Source organism: Amblyomma mixtum, chromosome 5 (genome assembly GCF_055824585.1).
Source record: "Amblyomma mixtum isolate Tamu chromosome 5, ASM5582458v1, whole genome shotgun sequence".
NCBI lineage: Eukaryota > Metazoa > Arthropoda > Arachnida > Ixodida > Ixodidae > Amblyomma > Amblyomma mixtum.
The window spans coordinates 36376574-36393742 of NC_143016.1; the positions used below are offsets into that span (position 1 = coordinate 36376574).

Below are 17169 nucleotides of genomic sequence, written 5' to 3' on the forward strand. Positions count from 1 at the left end.
TCCCGTTGTCGACTGTGTAGTGACGTCACGCCGAGACCGAGAGCCAACATCCGGGCACTGAATTCCACTCATCCGGACACTGGAACGAGAGCATCTAAGTCCTCCTACAGGACCGGCATACTGTGTAATTTCCTTTCCTCAAAAAGCGCCGCGTTCAAAGGGCAAGGCATCGCGCCGAACGGGTGGTGGCGTTCCGTGGACTGCCTGGCAGCGCTACAACACGCTGTCGCGTTCCACTCTTAAAGGCGAAGCTTGTCATTAATTAACATTTAAGTGGTATTTAGTTATTAATCAGTAATTAGTCACTAATTAGTAATTTGTCATTACTTTGCCATCAATTATTGTGACGTAATCTAGTGGTGACGTCACCAGTGTAACATCGGCAAAGTGGTGCGGAAAACGCTTTCGCCTCTACGCACTTTAGACAGTTTCGAACGCGCTGCATATACATTCTTGTCAGGCCTGCGTCTCGTCGTGTCCGAGGAGGGAGTATCTCCTCGCTTCGGCGAGCGCGGCTTCGGCCGCTTATCTGTTTTTTCAGCAGCGTCCGCTCCGGCGGACGCAGTTGTTGCTGCGACGCGCGTCTTTTCTTTCCTTTTTCTCTTTCCTCTGATCTTTTGACTCTCCTCTATCTGCACGTGGCGGTGGTGGTGGCTTGGCTCGAGCCAGTGGGCAAGCCCGCGCAATTTCCTTTACATCCTTCTCTCAGTCATAACAACAACAACAACTCGTCGTGTCCGCGTACGCTTCCTGTTATTCCCGTAAACATTTCATGCTTACTCTCGGTTACGGGAGAGGCAGAGATTTTTTTCCCACTAAGACCGAGACAGTTACTGGGACTTTCCTTTCGTAATAAGAAATTTACTAACTCAGAAGGCGGAGGATTAAAGAGTGAGAAGAGAGAGAAAAAACTTTATTATATGAAAGGAATTCGGGGAATGCCCATGGGCCCCCCGCGCGACCGCACTGCACTCAAATGTTTATGTACAGCCCCCCGTCAAAAGTATACAGCCCAAGGGTTTGGTTCTCAGGCGTTTAGCGAGGCTCCCTAGAACATGTAACAGTTCAAAGCTTGGGAGGATTGAGGTCGCGAACCGATTCCTCTTTCGAGAGATTGCGGTCGCTGAGGATGCATTACGAGGCACGCTGTAGGCTGTATACTTTTGACGGGGGCTGTACCTAAGGCCCATAACACTGGCAGCCCGGCTAGTGGCCGAGTCCACCGAGCGCATCAGGGTCTCCTAGTCCGCTCAGGTGTTGAGGTTCTTAAGACCCGCGGGGGAGGGTCTGTAGGGCGGAAGGAGAGGATGTGGAGTGATGAGGCGAATGGTTCGAGGCATACGGCAGAGGCAGGAGGGGGAGGAGGAAGGAGGAAGGAGAGGTGACAGTGGGCTAAAGCAATACCTCCTAGAAAGACTTCAAGTCTTTCTAGGAGGTATTGGCTAAAGCAACACCACCTAGACGAACTTAAGGCCTCAGTGCTCCTCCAGTGACGTCACAGGGATGGGGCCTCACCGGTTTTTCCGAGGAGCATGCATGTTTCTTTTTTACTGCGCGAGGATATGAGGCGGCAGCACAGTTGGTTGCAAAAGATTGTTTTTACTCAAGTTGAGACATCAGTGGAGAGATTTACAGGTACATAACATTTATTTACATTTCGATTATTGTAACACTGTTCTTGATGCGGAATAATATATACATTTAAAAGTCCAACAAACAAACAAACAACTTTTCACTTCCTTGAAAGCGTTGCAGCTTTTCTTTCCTTAGCCTTAGCATTTGCATCGGCTACATCATCGTTGAGCTTGCGGCAGAAGTTTTTGAGCAGAATGTTGGTACTGCTCCACAACACATGCTTCAACAGAAGCTCAACTGTGTGCCCATCTTCGCAGGTGTCAAAATCTGATGACTCTTGATCTGCAAGCAGCTGTAATGTGAGCTCGGTGACTAGACGGCGCTGGTTCGGGCTCCTCAAGAACTCCGCTTTCTTGGACACTTGTTCGACAACAACATAGTTGTGGGTTACAGCATTTACAGCAAACAACGCTGGGAAAATGAGGCCACCTCGGTCTATATCTTTCACCAAGTGATAGTACTTTTGAGCTGCAGAGACAGTGATAGTCTTGTCGACTGTCAATGCTGCCCGACATTTCATGCAGTTCAATTTCTTAAGAGTCGCGTAGACTGCATATCCTGCCACGTACACCAGGACGGGGATAATGTCTTGTATTTTTGACAAGGCATCTCTCGTAACTACAACGTTGCAGTTAGGATGCGGTGTTTCTATCTGCTTTCGCAGATCTTCCCATTGCTCATCGAAGGAGCTATTCGTTCCGCAAGCACTTGCGATTGTGGGCAAAGTATTTTGCAGCCGTAATTTAGTTTCGCTCTCGTAAACTTGCCTAATAGAAACATGATATTGGGAGCCAGCAAGTTGCCTGTATTTCCTGAAGCGGTCCTCTAAGCTGTCCGTCTGGAACTTGCCGAGCAGGACGTATGAAAGCTGCAGTTCATCGAAGCAATACCTGCTGACTTCAACCAGTGCATGGGTTGTTTGATGCAGAGAAGCATGGGTTTCCTTTGTGAGCACCCCGCTGTCCAGATTCTTCTCTTCCCAAGAATCAAGCCAGTCCAAAATTTTGTAGAGGAAAGCCACCTTCATGTCATCCTCCGAAGGAAAAACTGGCTCTTGAAATCGGTCATTCAGTCGTTTTCCTTTCCATGGGGTTTTAACATTCACAACCTTCCACCACTTCGCTATAACTTCAATGAAACTCGCTGTATCTTCAGGAAAGAGTAAGCTGTGTTTTTCTCCAAGAGCACGAAGCGCTGGTGGCAGGGAGTCATTAAAAATCTGCAAGGCGAACTTCACATTCTGCCGCTCAAGGCTAGACGGGTACAAGGCTTTTCTAGAGAGCGAGTAACCGTACCTCAAAAGCTGATCACTCTCCAGCTTGTAAGCTTCTCTGATTGTAGCAAACGAGGCTGTGCGCATGCGTGGAGGCTGGTTGGAATTTTCATTGAAGTCAGGAAAATAAAAGCATAGTTGGTCGTTTTTTTGGTTGAGCCAATTATTTCGGATGCATTTGAGTATATGCACTGGATCAATTACAAAAAAGAGAGGTCTCGATGGGTCAGAGGGGTGCGGATATAAAATTGCATTTGTTGGCGGCGTTGTAAACTGAGACATTGCCTTTCTGTTCACAGAATGATTGTCACTGACTACACATAAAACTCTGTAGCCAATGTTTTCTAGCCCACATATCACATCTTTTAGTAAATTGTGCAGAAACTCGCCATCGGCTTTGTGCACTGGCACAATGTGGGCCACTTCCTTGAAAGGGCATGTGACGCTCTGTATCATGAAGACGAAAGCACTGGTAGCGACTTCCGATGAATTCAGTGCTGCACCAGTTATATTGCCCCCTTTGTAGTCAAAATAAGGTTTAATATGGACTTCATCGACCATCAAGGTAACGAAGCGCTGGCGATCATCGAGTTCCGAGATCCTTTTTGTAACATAATTCAGGAACGTCGGACCATGATGTTCCAGTCTTGGGTTCATACCAAATGACGAACATATCGACCGAATGGTCATAGGGTGGGGCAGGGTGACATATCCGTAGCTGCGGATGTATTTATATGCGTGCGGTGATACCGTAAAAAGAATGCAGCAATAAACCATGAATTCAACGGAGTACCGTCTCCGCTCCTTCTTCAAAAAAAGCAGGTTCAGCTGCTCGCTCAGGAATTCTATTGCTTTGGCTTTGTCGTCGGCTGGTGTCGTGGAAAATTTGTTCAGCAGCAGACGAATAGTGTCGCCGATGTCTTCGTTTGCATCGCCAGAATTTGAATTTAAGCCCTTGTCCCAATTCTCAACGTTTTGGAGGAGTTCTATTATTTCTCTTTTGCTTCTGGCTGCACTCGGAATAAGCAAGTTAGGGCCCAGTCTTGTGAGCGGCTTCTTCACAAAGAACAATGTGATACTGAGGTCTGATTTTATTACAATTGAATATTTAATCCATGGAGCTTCGTCCTCTATGATGTGCACCAACATGAGACGCTCACTGGCCTCAATTACATGCCAGAACTGTGACTTATGGCTTCTGACTTCGCTAGCAAGGTCCCTTAAGGTGGTGATTTTGTCCGCTTCCTCGGCATTGCGAAATGTCCGAATTGACTCAGAAATTCCTCTTCGCATTGAAGCAGCTTCCAGGCGTGTTCGCTTCGCCTCTGGCTCCTCTCTTAAATAAAGTCTTTGTGCTTGATAGGTAACTAGGGCAGCCTGGAAATAATGATGAAATTGCACCTGACCGAAGGCGCAGATGCGATAACTCTGCTGTCGTCACTCGACCTGTAGCATCGTCGACATATGACGCCTCTCGCACGATGTCGTCGTCTGTGAAGTGATGCTCACAGACCTAAAAAAGAAATATTTGTCTAATATAAGTAACAGCCTGCTACAAATAAGAACCCGTGATCAAATATTAAATACACATTTAGAAGGTACTGTTACGTTTCGGGCGAATCGACGAACGACGAGCAAGCGGCAACACCGAAGGTTGTCTGGAACGCCTTTATTCCAACTTAGCAGACGGGCAGGAAAGAGCGGCGCAGCGCTCTGCCGTGGCCTTTATATAGCATCCCCGAACGCCGGCGCGCGTCCCACTCGGCTCGCCTAGAACGCCGGTACGCGTCCCACTCGGCTGGTCCAGAACGCCGGCGCGCGTCTCACTCGGCTCGCCTAGAACGCCGGCACGCGTCCCACTCGGCTGGTCCAGAACGCCGGCGCGCGTCTCACTCCGCTGGCCCAGAACGCCGGCGCGCGTCCCACTCGGCTCGCCTAGAACGCCGGCACGCGTCCCACTCGGCTGGTCCAGAACGCCGGCGCGCGTCTCACTCCGCTGGCCCAGAACGCCGGCGCGCGTCTCACTCGGCTCGCACAGAACGTAACAGTACCCAAAACGTTTTGCAAGTTTGGCGGTGCTACAATTAAAAGCTACAAAAGAGGACGAATGGAAAAAATTATTCATCTCTTACCCTGGAATGCTCAGAAGGGACGAAGTTTTTCCGTGGAATGGCACGTATCCATGATTGCTGCAGCGCTTTATCTTAGTTACCTCGGCACTCAGGCACACAACATTTGTTCCAACGTTACTAGAACTTCTAGTAACGTTGATTTGTTCGGCATTTTTGCGTTAATGTCGAAGCGTCATCACAGCACTCGCGCACAGAAGAAATAGACGGCAGCCAAATAAGCCGTGAACACACCATCGGACACGAAAGGCGACTGACCGCTCCTGCCGGAGACACGTGCAGTGGCTTCCCGATTCCCGTCTAGGAATTCAAGGAAGGCATGCTTGGGGCAGACCGGTTTCTCGCGTCCCGTCGCGACTTCCACGGCTAGGGTAGGGTGGCTAGCAGGGTGCCTCGATGCGCGCCCGCTCTAGAGGAGCAGAGCCGCGTCACCCGCGTCGCGACACCGGCCTCATCCTTGTGACGTTGCCGTGACGTCAGCTCTCAGCGCAGAGGCCTTAAGTTCGTCTAGGTGGTGTTGGCTAAAGTAAGTGGCGGGGGGAGAGTCTCTGTCTGTAGTGTGTGCCAGAGTATTGCGCATTTGTTGTCTGGTTAGGGGTGGGAGCAGGAGTATATGTTTTTTGATATGACACCGTTCATATGATCCAAGTTGCTGCTGCTGTAATATCTTTCAAAGAAGTTTCATGATATGTTTGCTGGGCTCTAGTTCTAGCGCAATCTTTTACTAATAGCATGAAATAACCAAGGAGAGACAGTGTCTGTAAAGTGCAGCGAGGCGGTTCTCTTTTGTGCCTTCCAAGCATTTATGTACAAATACAAAAGTACCTAGTGCAGACTTGAGGGCTGTTTAATGAAACGCTCTGCTCCTAACACAAAAATAACTGGCTCCATCAACGGTTGTCGTCTGCAGCTTCGAAAGAGCCCCGCTTTTTCTTTTTTTGCACACGCATGGGCTTTCGTGGGAAACTTGTTTTTAAGGCAGAAGCCTTTAATGTCTCATCGTTGTAAGCAGGAGTTCTCGACAGAAATGTCGCGCTTTTCAATTGGTTGAAATGGTCGTGACGTCACATTGTGCGAATTCGAAACGCGGCCAATTGTACTTTGGCTAGTAGCCATGCAACCAATTAAAGCGATGGTATAGTGATGCTTCAGGTAAGTGGGACTGAGTTTAGTTCATTCGTTAATTAACTAATTAGCCTGATTAACCATTCTAGTCAGACCATATAAATAAATAAAACTCAGTAGGAAATTGGTCAAGTTCGAGAATCGAACCCGGGTCTCCGGAGTGCGAGACGAGCGTGCTAACCACTCCGCCATGCCAGCTCGATGGTTTGGAATGAACAAAGGCGCGTCTGTTGAATGCGGTGCTTTCGTTCACTCCCATCTTCATTTCCGTTACGGCGAGGTTCAGGTGTACACCGAGATATGCGAGAGAGAGATACATTTCCTCTCCTCAAAGACCAATTTACCGACGGGCAATGGCGTTCTGTGGACGCCCTGGCAGCGTTGCAAGAAGCTGTCGCGTTCCACACACAGCCGAAGCTTAACATCTTAACCCCACATAATGACACAAGCAGCATGACCGCGCTTAAGGATTTCGCCTCACCGCACTTGAGGTCAGGAAAGAGCACCCCTGATGTTTTTCGTTTTTGTCGGCAAATGGCAACAGAGCCCCCTGTTCTCCTGTCAGTGCTCAACCAGCTGCCAGCAACACCCTCCCCCCTTACTCTACCCCCCCCCCCCCCCTCATCGGCAGCTAGAAGGAGCTACCTTGGGGCCCCTCCAGAAAGGAGGTGGGGCCCTCCCGAAAAAATAATGACTTCATGCCTGCCTCCTCTCGCTATGCCTGATAAATCTGCCAAATCAAAATATACGGATGATATTTATTTAAACATGATATGTTTGTGAGTAGACGTCACAATGGCAACTAGTACAACGATGGCGACCAATTTTATTGTATTCTATGCATACTCCTATTTTCAAGAAGCGTAACGGGTATAGCACGTTAAGCACAGACATTACAATCCGGCGTAGAGGAAACAACAGATTGCCTGTGATTAAAATAATGGCCAGGACTTGATGATGATGATGAATTTTTATGGCACAAAGGCAGCTTTGGTCAAAGAGCGCCGCGGCACAAGGTGTTCTTTGCACAACATGGGGTCGGGTGATCCATTGTCCAAGCATTTCTCCCCAGAATATGAGGCTGAGGTGAGGCTGAGTGTGGTCGCTAGATGTCACCGGCAGAGTGAGGTGAGGTTGGCTTAGGAGACCTCAGCCTTAAATGACAAGATCGGGGTTGAGTGAGTTCACCAAATTTCATTTGAGGTTGATGTGAGGTTGAGATATTTGAGGGCGAATGCCCACCTCTAGTGAGGACCAATAAACACACGTTATTCTCCGATAAAAATTAAGAAAACCTGTCGATTCAAAGACATACAGGAGGAACGAGGAAGAGAGTAGATCAAAAACAAAATAGGGCCCAAAACGTAGCTTCAAAACGATACATCGAAGCGAATTCGAGCAGTGAACCCCATCGATGCCTCAGACAGAGGGAGGGGGTAAGGGAGCGGGTCGCACTTTTTGGCGGAAGCCTAATTTAATTTGGCGCTGTTGAGATGAAACCATTCGTGGTGGAGCCACGAAGCAGACGTTTGCCGCCGTGAGTAGAGAACTACTCTGGTCCTTTAATACGTTGTGGAGGGTTTACTCGCTGAAAACACTAAGAAAAAAAACTGTCCCTGACCAGATTTAAATCCTTATCCTTGTCGCAGAGGCCGCCTACAGATACACATCGCCTGATGATCATTGCGACACTACCTCCACCGGCCATCGATATCATCAAGGCAGTTGTTGTCGTTGCGTGATAACGGCCATCATGACTGTCTTTCACGCTGCTAATTTTGTCCTTTGGCCCAGATCATCTTATGGTGAGCTTATTCACTGCAGCGGTAGTGCGGGCACCAAGACGTCGAAGGTTCGGGTGGCATCCAGGACAGCGAAGCAAGGTTTTAATTGTTTTTCATCCTATGATCGTCAACGGATCGTTTTAACGTGACTGTGCAGAAAGTTCACTGAAACGTAGCCAAAGTGGTCTACGAGCATCCCATGCATAAGAAAACAAAAAGGTAGAAACATTAGCGGTGGTAACAAAGAAAGCAGTTTATCGAGAACGCGCAGACTTCCCTACTTGTGTTGCCGCCACTAGGCAACGCTGTCTCAAAAGCAAATTGCACCCAAACAATAAGGCATATGCACTAAAAAGCAGTCGGTGTGAGATCTGTAATAAGGGAGTAATTACTCATTGGCATCCACCCAAGCGCAGCCATACAGCTACAAAGGGAATCTATACAGCTTTCTCATAAACATCGCAGTTAAAAATTCGTCCTGGTCTCGGATTTGAACCCGGGACCATCGCTTCACCGGAGCAGTCGCTCCACCAACTTAACTACCCGGGACGGCAAGCTCATGGTAGGGCGAGAGCGAATTGATCAATAACTCGAAGTGGGAACAGTGTTGTTCAAATGTTTAGGTTAATCCCCCAAGGTGGAGAATCCCCTGGCGGATTTCCTTAAATATTTGAACAATCGGCCCGAGATCATGCCATGTTCTATTCACAGACTTTTTTTTTTTTTGAAGTGATTTCCTTCTGGCGACATATTTTGCGCTAACTTTGATTTCTGTTCATTCTGAAACGTAAGTGACAGAGGCACCAAGGCTATATTTCTCATGCTCAAAAATCGCGTTGAAGATTGCACTTCTGAAAGTCGTGCAAACGCTACTCAATGATATTTTGAATTAAACCGGGCAGTAAACACACGGTGTCCATCCGTTAATTACAATAGATGGGTTTCTTCATGGTTGCTTCTGGGTTGCTTCAAACATCAGTTTGTTTGATTTTTTTTTTAACAAAATACCCGCGCTATAACTACTCATTACTGTCTCTCTTTGTAAAGCCTACTTTCCAAAGTTACGCCACGCAAAAATAGAAAGAAACAGTTTTCGCAAAGGTAGAACGTAGCAAACTCTGGGGCATGTTCGAAAAGGAATGAGTAAGAGAAAAAGTACTGTCTTGGAGAAATTCATTTTACTCGGTCGGTCGGTCGGTCGGTCGGTCGGTCGGTCGGTCGGTCGGTCGGTCGGTTGGTCAAAAGGGTTACTCTGTTCATTACGGAAATAAAATTCTCTTACAGCAGACTTGTTTTAAATTCAAAAAATAAAGAAATAATTTGACACGAAACAGCATTTTTTGTTCGAAATTACCAACGTTCTTATTACTTCAAAGTTTTCTTTGCAAGCGCTCAATAAATGCAACGAACGATGACAGTAATGGCGAGTTGCAGCTCGTCAACCAAGAACCGATACGGGAAGCTCAATTCTTCGTTCCTCTTAGTAAATAAACAGAAAAGAAGATAAATAAAACACGGAGTGAATGAATCACTAAATGAGGCAATCATTCACGAAGCACGACTTGCATTTAGTTTTGATGACCCTATCTATTATCGAGACCATTGAGGTATGTGTATGTACAGAATACAGAAAGTGGAAGGGAAAGAAAACATCATCTGCTGAAATGCACAGCTCGAAACCAGCATCATCCAGCTACTTCGAATTTTTGTTTTTTCGCCAGCCGCGGCAACATTATTCCCATAAATTTCCCGGGCTCGTGACTCCATCTGAATCTTGGCCGTCATCGACTGCTTGTTTCTTGTCTTGGTATTCACTCTGTCAACGCCAAAAGCTCGCATGGGCTTCAAGTTTTTTTCGCACGTGAAGTTCAGTTTCTCATCCGTGTTCTGGTGCGAGGGGAAAAAAATCGAAGTGACAGGGACGGATCGCGGGACGTCCAGTACTCGAGCGCATGCCATGCGGCGTAGGGACAAAAAGCAAAATTGCGCAGTTAGATGGGTAAACCGCGTGGTGGTTTACCATACTCGTCCGTGCTCACACCGGGGCAGAAAAAGAAAAAGACGGGTGTAAGCTGTGGATGCACGCGATGATAGCTTGGTGCGATGGCGAGTCGTACTCAACGCGAACGCGAGGCTGTTAAAGCAGACAAAAGGAAGCCCACGCGCTTTATTGGGATCATGCAGCTGTTCTGTGACGTAAAGGGAGCGTGGTGGTGCACACTTGCCGCTGTGAACATGGTGCTGGCCTTAGAATATGCAGCGGCGCATATTCCGAAGTTATTTGCATTTACTTTTTCCTCCTAAAGCCCCGATGCGCTTATCTAAAATCGATAACTTCCCGTGCGCTCACTCACAGGGCACGACAGCACAATGTAACGTATAAGGTTATTAAAGAAATGGCCGCTACTTCTGTGCTGTAATCATGCTTCTTTTTTTGTTTTTCATAACTGTAGCTGTTAAGCTTTTTTGTCCGGGAGACACGGCGCTTACGAAAATGTGGTCATAAGACAAAGGGTACCCTGGCTCATGGGGCCGGGTATAGTAGGAGTGCTCTCATTTCATTGGCTGGAGAGCGGTGAGTGTTGCGCGTATGATGCAGATGCGTCGATTTTCACAAAATCGATGTCCCGCTGCGGTGACGCCGCGAACTAGTCTATTAAGGATCTCAGAAGAGATGAGGCTTGGGCATGTTGGTATGACATACTTAAGGGAAATAAATAGCGCACAAGAGAAGACGGGACAAGCGAGGAGACACAGACAAGCGATAACTTTCAACAGTTGAAAGTTAGCGCTTGTCTGTGTCTCCTCGCTTGTCCCGTCTTCTCTTGTGCGCTATTTATTTCCCTTAAGTATTAAGGATCGACGCGCGCGGATAAGCATCATTCGCTCCGTTGCTTGAGTAGTTCGCCGGCGTATTCACACGCTGTTGCAGAGTATCTACTGGAAAAATATATCTTGAGAGACCTGCTACGCGGATGTTTGCACGCTAGCGAGACAGAAGAGCCGCTAAGCGTCACTGCACGAGACTTCTGATGACACCAATATAGAGAGACCACGGGAATAGGTCGATATTTCCATGCTGTACTGAAATGCTTGCAGAGCCATGACAGCACTCGACCTATATTTCTAAAAACAAAGATTTGCCTGGACAAGGAAGGCCAATGTTAATACACAGCGCTGTCTGTCTAAAACATCGCTGAGCACACATGACTAACGGACACACTTCAAGCGCGAAGAGTTTTGTGCCTGACTGTCTCATTACATGTGGCGCCTATTGCGGCATGCTTGTACGGTGATAATGTCATTTGTTCTCCAGAGAACGATGAGGGGGGGTGTTATAATGATTTAATTTGAATTTCTCTTCGTTGTCATTAATTTTGCACTCCAATTTCTCTCGCACTCGCTGGAATTAGTCAGACAGACCGGCTAATGGCGAGGATCGTTTTGAATAGCACGCAAATATTTATACCATTGTGGCTTTATCTTCACTGCTGGCCGCCACGGTGGCTCAGTGGTTATGGTGCTCGGCTGCTGACCCGAAAGACCCGGGTTCGATCCCGGCCACGGTGGTCGAATTTCGATGGAGGCGAAATTCTTCAGGTCCGTGTACTGTGCGATGTCAGTGCACGTCAAAGAACTCCAGGCGGTCGAAATTTCCGGAGATCTTCACTACGGCGTCCCTCATAGCCTGAGTCGCTTTGGGAAGTTAAACCCACATAAACCATAGACTTTGCCTTCACTGCATGCCTTCCATTTACTGCTTACTCACAAGGTATGGTTAATTGCTAGAAGAAAAGAGCGCGCAAAAAGGCGACCTCATTGCTATCGATCGCTACTTGTACACGCGATTATAAATCTATGTTCATATTTCAAGTAGTGCATGGATAATAAAATTGATGAGTGCGTAAAAGGGCAAAAGGACGCATCTTTAAAAGTTAAAACTCACTAATGTGACGGCGTCTGGCGAACTTTTCAGGCTTGTATTCTGCGAAGCAGCGTGAAAAAATTGACATTCGCTTGCCTCACCTGCTGGTTTTGCCATGCACCGGTTGTACAAGAGTCTTCGTCGCAATTTTATGGATGTTAAATTCTGTAGTAGACAAGCGCGCGTTGACCGCCTAGCGCATCGCTTTAACACCGGCCGCTTTCAAACGCCAGAGGGAGATTTCATCCTTGTTTCGCTTATTTCTTTCACACCCACCAGAGAAGAGACTGTTTCGTTCGCGCGAGGTTGCCCTCGACAAACAATTGTATACGTCTATAGTGAAACATTAGGAAAAAAAGTACGCGATTCTACCTGCTCTACAACGAATGCCTGGAGAGGCGCATGACGGCCGCGCCGAGCGGGAGGGAGGGTGACTGCAGGGCGGCATTCTTCAAAGGTTGGAATTACTTTGCGAAGTTTTAGGGGCTTTACGCTTGGAAAGTGACACCTATGACGGGGTGGCGTTGGTGCCTGCGGAATACCTCCCATAAAAAGCTTTCGCTCTAAAATGTGGAAAACAATCGCTGCCCAATGGTCCATCCTTCTCCAGTGCTTCCTGTACGCGCGACCACGTTGCTGATAGCCTGGTCTCTTCAACATAAAGGGACACCGGAACTTCTCACCTAGAGCACATTATCGCAGGGCCCTTTTCGATAAATGGGGGCGATGATGGTGATACTGAAGACGACCGTAACAGTAGTCAGCCTCGACGTTACGAGTAGTGCGGTACAATGTCCCCTCCCAGATTGATCTCCGGTTATCTCGTCCTGCGCCAGCCCCGGACTCCTTAATCCAGCGAATTTACTAGTCCCACCAGCAGTCACTTACCAGCAGCTATTGTTTTCATACGTAATCTTCACCGCCACGTCCCCAGTGACTTCTGAGCTTATACTGAAGGTTAAAACATCATCATCATCATCAGCCTGGTTACGCCCACTGCAAGGAAAAGGCCTCTCCCACGTTTCTCCAATTGACCCTGTCCTTCGCCAGTTGCGGCCACCGTATTCCCGCAAATTTCTTAATCTCATCCGCCCACCTAACTTTTTGCCGTCCCCTGCTACGCTTGCCTTCTCTTGGAATCCACTCCGTTACCCTTAAGGACCAGCGGTTATCTTGCCTTCGCATTACATGCCCTGCCCAAGCCAACTTCTTCCTCTTTATTTCAACTAGGGTGTCATTAACCCGCGTTTGTTCTCTCACCCACTCTGCCCGCTTACGATCTCTTAACGTTACACCTATCATTTTTCTTTCCATAGCTCGCTGCGTTGTCCTTAACTTCAGCTGAACCCTCTTTGTTAGCCTCCACGTTTCTGCCTCATAGGTGAGTACCGGTAACATACAGCTGTTGTATACTTTTCTCTTGGGGGATATTGGTAAACTGCCATTCATGATCTGAGAGAACCTGCCATATGCGCTTAACCCCATTCTTATTCTTCTAGTTATTTCCCTCTTATGATCCGGATCAGCTGTCACTACCTGCCCTAAATAGATATATTCTCTTACTACTTCCAGCATTGCGCCATCATTTGCGAACTGCTGTTCTCTTGCTAGACTGTTGAATACTGCTTTGGTTTTCTGCATGTTAATTTTTAGCCCCACCGTTCTGCTCTGCCTGTCTAATTAATTGATCATGCTTTGCAGTTCATGTTCTGAGGGATTTAGCAAGGCAATGTCATCAGCGAATCGCAGATTACTTAGGTATTCTCCATTAACTCTTATCCCCAACTGTTCCCTTTTCAGGCCCCGGAATACCTCCTGTAGACAGGCGGTGAATAGCAGAGGCGAGATCGTATCTCCCTTTAGGACACCTTTCCCTATTGGAATTTTATTGCAGACTTTATGGAGAATTATGGTAGCTCCTGCAATCGTTATAAATATCTTCCAATATTTTCATATAACACGTCTTCTACACACTGATTCCTCACTTCCTGCATGACTACTGAGGTTTCCACTGAGTCGAATGCTTTCTCGTAATCAATTAACGCTATATATAGGAGCTGGTTACATTCTGCGCGTTTCTCTATCACCTGATTGATAGTGTGAATGTGGTCTATTATCGACTATCCTTTACGAAAGCCTGCCTGATCATTTGGCTGATTGACGTCTAAGGTTGTCCTGACCCTATTAGTGATCACCTTAGTAAATATCTTGTAGTCAACAGACAATAAGCTGATCGGTCTGTAATTCTTCAACTCCTTGACGTCTCCTTTCTTATGAATTAAGATAATGTTAGCGTTTTTCCAAGCTCTAGGTGCGCTCGAGGTCACAAGGCATTGCGTATACAGGGTGGCTAGTTTTTCGAGCACAATCTCCCCTCCATCTTTCAACAAATCTGCTGTTATCTGATTCTCACCAGCTGCTTTCCCTCTTTGCATGGCTCCGAAGGCTTTCTTTACTTCCTCCTTCGTTGTTGGCGGGATGCCCCATTGCTGTGCTCTACTGCCTCTCTCAATAACATTGTGATTGCAAACGCTACTATATAGATTTGTGCAAAACTGTTCGGCTTAACTATCTTATCCATATTGCTCATGACATTGCCCTCTTTGTCTCTTATCACATACATCTGGTTTTTACCTATGCCTAGTTTTCTCTTCAGTAATTTGAGGCTATCTTCGCTCTTTAAAGCATGCTCGATTTTCATTATGTTAAACTTCATGATGTCGGCTACCTTGCGCTTATTTATTAACTTCGACAGCTCTAGGAGTTCTATTCTGTCTATGGAGTTAGAAGTCCTCATGCTTTGCCGTTTCTTAATCAGATTTTTAGTCTCCTGAGATAGCTTCTCGGTATCCTGTCGAACCATCGTACCGCCTACTTCCACGGCGCACTCCGTAGTGATATCTGTGAGACGATCGTTCATTGTTTCAACATTAGGGTCGTCATCTTCAGTTAAAGCGGCCAATCTGTTCTGCAGCAAAATCCTGAATTCTTCTACTTTCTCTCTTAATGCTAATTCGTTAATAGACTTCCATTTCATTAATTTCCTCCGTTCCCTTTTCAAATCTAAGCTAATACGAGACCTTACCATTCTGTGGTCGCTACAACGGACCTTTCCGAGGACCTCCACATCCTCTACAATGCCAGGGTGAGCGCACAGTATGAAGTCTATCTCATTTTTAGTCTCACCATTGGGGCTCTTCCACGTCCACTTCCTGTTGGCTCGTTTGCGGAAGAAGGTACTCATGATCCGTAAATTATTTCTATCTGCGAACTCTACTAATAACTCTCCCCTGCTATTCCTAGAACCTATGCCATAGTCACCTACCGTCTGGTCTCCAGCTTGCTTCTTGCCTACCTTCGCATTGAAGTCGCCCACGAGTACGGTGTACTGTGATTTTACTTTGGTCATCGCTGATTCCACGTCTTCATAGAAGGTTTCAACGATCTGGTCATCATGGCTTGATGTAGGCGCGTGGGCGTGCACCACCTTCTGCTTATACCTCTTATTAAGTATGACAGAAGCCAACAGCCACCGGCGGCATGTGGTTGTTTTTTATTCTGCTTTTCTATTCAATTAGCATTAAGCGATAACATATTCAGTAATATTCTAAATTGATCAACACCACAAATTAAATAAATCAATTTAAACAAAAAAAATCCCCTGTGCCCCTTGGTTTCTGTGGCTGTTGGCTTCCGTCATATTTATAACGAGCCCCTCATTCCCCTTCCCTTCTTTGCTTAATTTCTTAGCGAGGGCCTCGGTTCTGGCAGCCTTGACGCCATAGGAAGCATAAGAGGGTTCTCACGCAGCTTCCACCCTCTTCGTTCGATGACGTTCTACGTCACACCTGCGGTACCTCAGGACGTTCCACGTCCGCCGCTTATGAACGTGGGTGGCGCTGATGAACACTCTCAAGGTTAGGTTACTTGTAAACATAAATACCCCCGAAAGCAGAAGATCTGACAGCCGTCGCCGTAGCTCAGAGGTAGAGCACCGGACGCGTAATTCGGAGGTCGTGGGTTCGGATCCCACCGGCGGCATGTGGTTGTTTTTTCTTCTGCTTTTCTATTCAATTAGCATTAAGCGATAACATATTCAGTAATATTCTAAATTGATCAACACCACAAATTAAATAAATCAATTTAAACAAAAAAAATCCCCTGTGCCCCTTGGTTTCTGTGGCTGTTGGCTTCTGTCATATTTATAACGAGCCCCTCATTCCCCTTACCTCTTATTAAGCTTTATTATGATAGCTGCCACCCTCTCGTTAATACCATAAAACTTCTCTATGTTGCCAGCTATATCCTGCGTAGCCCCCCCCCCCCCCCCACTCCCTTGGTCTCCGGTGTTCGCAGTTCTCCACCGGGCTATTCTTTTTCTTTTTTTTTTAGAAAGAGGACACTCCATGTGGCGATGGAACAGTACGAACAGGCCTGGGGTGCGGCCTGATCTCGGTGAATAGACCCGACAACACACTTTCTCACAGGATTTGCAGGATTTGGCCACCCTGGCGTAGTACTCGGCTGCAACCTTCTATGAGCAACCTTCTATGAGCAACCCAATTAACCCTCGGCACTCAGTCCCCAGTGGCTGCGGAGCAGCTGACCGGGGCGGCGGTCAGACCTGTGACGCAGCGGAGGGTGCTAAGAATCATTGGCTCCGGACACGCCGCCATTGGAAACTGAACCTAGCAACGTTTAACGTAAGAACCTTATCCAGTGAGGCTAGTTTAGCAGTGCTGTTGGAGGAATTAGCGGGTATTAATTGGGATGTCATAGGGCTTAGTGAGGTTAGGAGGACAGATGAGGAGGTTAAAGCCCATTCCCTTAACCTCTCTGTAGTTGCGCATATACTTGTCTGCAGCAGACCAGGAACAGCGAGGAAACGAAGACAGAGAGTCGCGAGACTACATGCGTCACACCAGAGAGAACGCGACACTCTTTCGGTGAAGCTGTCCACTCACTTCGTGTGTAGAAGAGGAGGGAGGCTTCTTTTCCACCTCTCCCTCTTTTTCTGTCCACCTTCGCAATGCGTGTACACAGGAGCGCGCTCAGACGGCGATGAAGCCAGAAATAGCGGCGCCATATCGAACCGGCTGTTTGCAAACGGCAAGTGGCGAGGGGGAGGCGTGCGGCCCCTCCTTGCCTCTTGTGTCGTGAGTCCCTCTTTCACCGACCTCCTTCTCGGCACAAAGAGACGTATCATACTACGACGGGCCGTGGGTGAGCGAAAAGTTCAAAGGCGCGCGCGACTAATTACGTACGCTGCCTGGACGGACAGCGATGACGTGTGGGGCG

At 47.5% G+C, this 17169-nt stretch overlaps 2 protein-coding genes across 7 annotated transcripts in view; one reads left to right on the forward strand and one right to left on the reverse strand.

Moving 5' to 3' along the window:
• Positions 1–17169, forward strand: part of LOC149341773 (acetylcholinesterase-like) — a 138121-nt gene that overhangs the window by 39535 nt on the left and 81417 nt on the right. Inside the window, exon 2 of one of the 5 annotated variants that reach the window (XM_089543958.1) lies at positions 7812–8045. The exons of 3 other annotated variants lie outside the window; for them this stretch is intronic. The gene's annotated coding sequence lies outside the window, so the exon portion shown is untranslated. The remainder of the gene's footprint in view (positions 1–7811; positions 8046–17169) is intronic. One more of the 5 variants, XM_089543956.1, reaches the window with a different exon arrangement.
• LOC149341774 (uncharacterized) lies at positions 1625–5482 on the reverse strand. Of its 2 annotated transcripts, none has more exons than XM_089543953.1 (2): positions 5041–5482; positions 1625–4421 (listed from the first exon to the last, which is right to left on the reverse strand). In XM_089543953.1, exon 2 carries the CDS (start codon positions 4199–4201, stop codon positions 1733–1735), a length of 2469 nt encoding a protein of 822 aa, XP_089400079.1. In that variant the 5' UTR covers positions 4202–4421; positions 5041–5482; the 3' UTR covers positions 1625–1732. The 2 variants fall into 2 exon arrangements, with proteins under 2 accessions (XP_089400079.1, XP_089400080.1); XM_089543954.1 differs by having other exon boundaries at positions 4517–5482.